Here is a 5752-nt window from a genome sequence, read left to right on the forward strand (position 1 = left end):
GTGTTAGGAGTCAGTATCTGTCCCTGGGCGTGGGAGAAAAAAGTCCCGAGAGGGTTCCCAGATCTCTACTATTGCATTTGCAGAGGTGTGATTCGGACGTCATTAAGCTGGCTGGACAGGGAGAAGGGCTGGGAAGGAGACAGAGAATGTTGGACAATTTCTGCCAGATAAAATTGTACATAACAGAACAAGGCAAGTGTGTATATACACAGATTGTGCAAACCTTTGATGAGGGCATGAGTAGGTATGCTGTGGGGGATGTTAGCATGTTATAAGTGTGGTGATAGGCATGTCTGTGGTGTGTCTAATAGGATGGGGTGTGTGGGATGAAGTGATGGAGTGAGGCAGTGGATAGTGTGCACAGGCTTGTGGGTTTGCGTGCAGCCTGTAAACCAGCCGGGCATCACAGCCTCCACACTGTCTGTGGTCAGCATCTCTCAGGCTCCTGCTAATGGGTCCCATCCCAGAGCCCACAGACAGCTCCCAGCATCTTTGCTGCCCCACACCCTCCCCAATACACACACACACACACACACACACACACACCATGTGCAGCTCCCATTAATACTTTAGACAAAACAAAAAATCTGAAAGAACAAAAGCCAGTTTATTGCCCGGCTGTGCTCCCCCAGACCTCTCTGACCCAGTAAAGGTTGCCCTTCCCCCATTTCCCCCATTTCCTGCATCCCCCATTAGGCTCCAGAATCCCAACTCCCTTGCCCCTGAGATGTCAAAGCTACCCCTCAAGATCTGCTTTCTGTTCCATTCAGCCTTTAATGGCCTCACCTCCTGCATCCAGGGGTCACGGGGCGACCAGTCCTGTAGCCAGCCAGCCACACCCTGCCGGTCATCCTCTGTCCATCTAGCCGGTTAACTACAGGTTATCTCTTCCCCAATCCACGTGCCCGTTCGCTGATCAATGTGCTCATCTGCCTGTCTCTCTAACGCTTATTGGAGGCGTAGGGATGGTTTTACGGTTTTAAAAAGAGCCACGGGAGGGGGAAATGGAGAGTTGCTTAATGGGTGTAGAATTTCATTTTGCAAGATGAAAAACTTCTAGAGCTCTGTTGAATATACTTAACAATACTGACACATACACTTAAAATGGTTAAGATAGTAAATTTTATATGTTTTCACCACAATTAAAAGTAGTGTTTTTTAAAAAGAACTTCATCCACTCTCTGTGACCCCGCGGGCAGTTACTCTCTGTCTTTCTCAACGATGCTCTGTGGGAGGCTTTGAAAAGGATAGTGGTGACTCCAGGGCCAATGTCTCTCTGAAGATTGTCCCAGCTGTGTCAGGATGTGTGGGAAGAGGAAGAGGGAAATTCACAGAGTCAGAGTGGAAACAGGGAAGGAAGAGCAGATAGTCGGGGAGAAACTTGCCTCTCCACCCTCACGGATGACATCTTGAGGCAAAATCTAATTAGAGGTCTGAGAGTGAAGAAATGCTCACAGTATGGAAAAGGTGAGGTGAGTATGGAGGGAGGGAGAGGGCTGGATGAGGACAGGGAGGGTCAAGGAGTCCAGAAGGCGGCAGGGTGAGAGAGGGCTGAGGGAAAAAAAAAAAAAAACCCTATTGGCACAATGTACACTATTTGGGTGACTGCTGCACTAAAATGCCAGACTTCATCACTATACACTTCATCCATGTAACCAAAACCCACTTGTACCCCTAAAGCTACTGAAGTTTTTTAAGGATCCCAGTTTTACTAAGAGATAGAAGATTGGTATTGCCACTCATGTGTCCAACTACAGGAATGCAAAACAATTATAACACAGCCAGACCCATAAAAATGTCCACATGCTTAGCCAATAATTTTACTCCTAATTTACCCTAAGGGAATAAGCTAACAGAGGCAAACTGAGACACACACAAAAATATTGTTTGCATCATTATCTACCATAGCAAAAAAAGATGGGACAGCGTAAAGTGCACGAGGATGAGAAGTGTCTGTTAAATATTAGTGGAGAAATTCAGTGGACTACTACAAGAACTTTCTTAGAAAGATTGTTCAGAATACCATGTGGTCTCATGGCAAAATGCTTACAGCAAACATTAAAAAAGGAAAAGAAGACAAAATGGTATATACACTATGACTACACACATAGCAAGTGTGTTTGCAGTGGGACAAAGATTTGAGGGTGATTACAAGAAAAAGAAGAATTTAAGGTGATGGAATAATGGTGGATTTATTCCAAATGTTTCCTAAATATTTTTAATTGAAAAAGAAACAACATTTTTAAAATTTGAAAACGTCAGGATCTATTTCGTGTTTTCTTGGTGATATGGACATCTGAAAAGTTGTTTTTTTTTTTTCCTTTTTAATCAGCCAGCCCAAAATGTCATGAAGATTTATTGACGAAAGTAGAGAGGACTAATGAACTAAGATACTCCTTCTGTCCAGACTGACTACATGCAAGTTCATCTCTCAAAAGTGTAGGGTGAGGCTGTTGGCCTCACTAGAGATATAGTAAGTATGTGGTTGATATCTCAGGCTCGAAATTACAATCCTGGTTCTGCTGTTCACTGACTTTGTGATCTTGCATAGGTCGTTTAAACCCTCAGAGCTCTGGTTCTTTATCTGCAACGACAAAATAACAATTGTCACTAATGTTGTTATAAAGATCAACTGATATACTGTATTATCCCCAGCACACAGCACTCTCTAAACATAAGCTAGAATAAATGGTTTAAGGCCACACACACAAAATATATATATATATATATATAGTGAGAGAGCAGAGTGAGGGTGGGATGGAAGTTAAGTGCAATGGGTAGAACTTTGAGGCTCTGTTTCCTAAATATGAAGATAGTTAGACTAACCTCATGTGTGGGTCAATGTGGGTGATCAAAGCTCCGCGAATCTTGGGACCAGGACTTCTGAAAGTCCAGCCCAGTTTCCTATCTTTGTCTAACTAGCTGCCTAAATGTAGGCAAATCACTGAATTGTTCTATTTATCAGTTCCTCTGTCTTTATAACTGAGATTCGTTCACTCGTCTAATAAATGTTTAGCAAACACTCGACATGGCCCAAGTACTGAGCTTGTTTTTCTGGTGATTAACCTCTAAGGCAGTTGATAACTTGGTGGTTGAGATCACAGGCTCTGGGGTTAGGCAGACCTGGATTTGAACCCAAACTCTGCCACTTACGAAATGTGTGGCTTTGAGAAAGTTACTTACACTATCTGGGCTTCCCTCTCCTTATCTGTAAGATGGAGAAAATGAAGGTTTCTATGTGGTAGTGTAATTAGGAAGATCCAATGACTTAATGAATGTTTAGCCCTTCGCATGGTGCCTGCCAGGAACCAAGCACCTGGGAAACACTAGCAGCTGCTAAAATAGGCAACTGCCTCCCCACCTCCCCACCGTGTCCTGCAGGATCTCACAGTGGAGTAATAAGTGCTGGGACCAAAGGACAAGCAACATTTCATGAAAGCAGAGATAAAAGTGCCTTCCTCAAATACTCAAGGGCTCTCTGGTGCAAGAGGAGCTAAACATTGTATGAAACACTAAGCATTTAGCCAAGACCAATACAGTAATGCCTTTTCCTACAGGCAGAAGAGGCCATAGCTAGAAAGGGCTACCTCAATAGGTGGTGAGTTCCCCATCACTGCAGATGTTCAAACAGAGGCTGCACAGCACCCTTCTAAAATGTTGAAGATAAGATCCAAGTACTATCATATGGAAATATATGTTCCTAAATGTCACTTTTAATCTCCAAATGCCTTGGATAATTATTTCTGAGCCTGAGGATCACAGAAAGCTGCCACTGAGATAGCGGAACTTGAGTGAAGGCTTGGAGTATGATGGGATTTTAATACAAAGAATAGAAATATTCTCTGCAAGGAGACACTATGGCAATGCCTGGAGGCCTGAGAGAACAGGGTGTGCTGGGACAGGGCAGCTAGTGTAGCTGAACACAGGGGCTCAGATAAGAGGAGAACAGAGAAATCAGGGAAGGTGTCAGAATCCCAAAGATACAATTGGGCAGTATTATCACAAATAGTCATATCACTGTGTGACACTCTAAATCCACAGCTCACTATGGTGAACATTAGACACCAGTTCGGGACAGTCCCTAGTGCTACCCAGTTTCTTTTGGGCCTCAGCATCCATCTAGAGAGTACAAAGGGGCCTAGGTCATAGCAGCTGCTCCACCCCTCACTCTGGAGAGAGATCCAAAGATCAGAGTTAGAGTCTCTACATATGGGAGTCAGGTCCCAGGCACAGGACGAGAGCACAGGAAACAGTGAGAAAGGCATCAAATTTGAAGTCAAGACACCTGGATTCAAGTTCCAGGCCTGCCACTTTCTAGATATTATCTCAACCACATTATTTAATCTCTCTGAGACCCATGGCTCATTCAGAGAGAAGATATTAATTCTCTCACTTGATTTTGAGAGGAACTGTGTGGAAAGTGCTTTACCAAATTACAGAAATGTTGATTGCTATTTCTAAATAACTTCTCTTCTTGGCTGTGCCTCAGCTTTTGGCCTGGAGTGATGGCTGGGGAAAACCATACTACACTGCCTGAATTCCTCCTTCTGGGATTCTCTGACCTCAAGGCCCTGCAGGGCCCCCTGTTCTGGGTGGTGCTTCTGGTCTACCTGGTCACCTTGCTGGGTAACTCCCTGATCATCCTCCTCACGCAAGTCAGCCCTGCCCTGCACTCCCCCATGTACTTCTTCCTGCGCCAGCTCTCAGTGGTGGAGCTCTTCTACACCACCAACATCGCGCCCAGGACCCTGGCCAATCTGGCCTCCCCACATCCCCAGGCCATCTCCTTCCAGGGCTGTGCAGCCCAGATGTACGTCTTCATTGTCCTGGGCATCTCCGAGTGCTGCCTGCTCACGGCCATGGCCTATGACCGATATGTTGCCATCTGCCAGCCTCTGCACTACTCCACCATCTTGAGCCCACGGGCCTGCATGGCCATGGTGGGCACCTCCTGGCTCACAGGCATCATCACGGCCACCACCCATGCCTCCCTCATCTTCTCTCTACCTTTTGCCAGCCACCCAATCATCCCACATTTTCTCTGTGACATCCTGCCAGTACTGAGGCTGGCAAGTGCCGGGAAGCACAGGAGCGAGATCTCCGTGATGACGGCCACCGTAGTCTTCATTATGATCCCCTTCTCTCTGATTGTCACCTCTTACATCCGCATCCTGGGAGCCATCCTAGCGATGGCCTCCACCCAGAGCCGCCGCAAGGTCTTCTCCACCTGCTCCTCCCATCTGCTCGTGGTGTCTCTCTTCTTTGGAACAGCCAGCATCACCTACATCCGGCCGCAGGCAGGCTCCTCTGTTACCACAGACCGCGTCCTCAGTCTCTTCTACACAGTCGTCACACCCATGCTCAACCCCATCATCTACACCCTTCGGAACAAAGACGTGAGGAGGGCCCTGCAACACCTGGTGAAGAGGCAGAGCCCCTCGCCCTGAAGGGACTCGGAGGATGTCTGCTCACTCACTCGCTGCTCATCCTCCCAGCCTTCAGGGGCTGGATTTAAATCCCACTCTCACAGAAATCATGCAGCACTTCAAAAGAAAAGGCTTCTTGGAAGGAAGTGCTGAAATTAAAACAGAGATAAATCTATATATTGCCTCTTATTCCAGAGTCCACACTCACTATCAGAGCATGGGTTATTAGGCCAAGGTAGAATGGAAGTGATTGCTGCCTTAGGGAAAGAACATTTATTTAGCATCTTCTAGATTGTTTTGGATCCCTGAGCACAGTGATTGCCATG

General features: G+C 46.2%; 1 protein-coding gene across 1 annotated transcript; it reads left to right on the forward strand.

Moving 5' to 3' along the window:
• The first annotated feature begins 4479 nt into the window (after positions 1 to 4479).
• LOC111541889 (olfactory receptor 10P1) lies at positions 4480 to 5465 on the forward strand. Its single transcript, XM_023210864.1, has one exon. The coding sequence runs from the start codon at positions 4506 to 4508 to the stop codon at positions 5445 to 5447; it is 942 nt and encodes a 313-aa protein (XP_023066632.1). The 5' UTR covers positions 4480 to 4505; the 3' UTR covers positions 5448 to 5465.
• The last annotated feature ends 287 nt before the right edge of the window (positions 5466 to 5752 follow it).

This window comes from Piliocolobus tephrosceles, chromosome 10 (genome assembly GCF_002776525.5).
Source record: "Piliocolobus tephrosceles isolate RC106 chromosome 10, ASM277652v3, whole genome shotgun sequence".
Lineage (NCBI taxonomy): Eukaryota > Metazoa > Chordata > Mammalia > Primates > Cercopithecidae > Piliocolobus > Piliocolobus tephrosceles.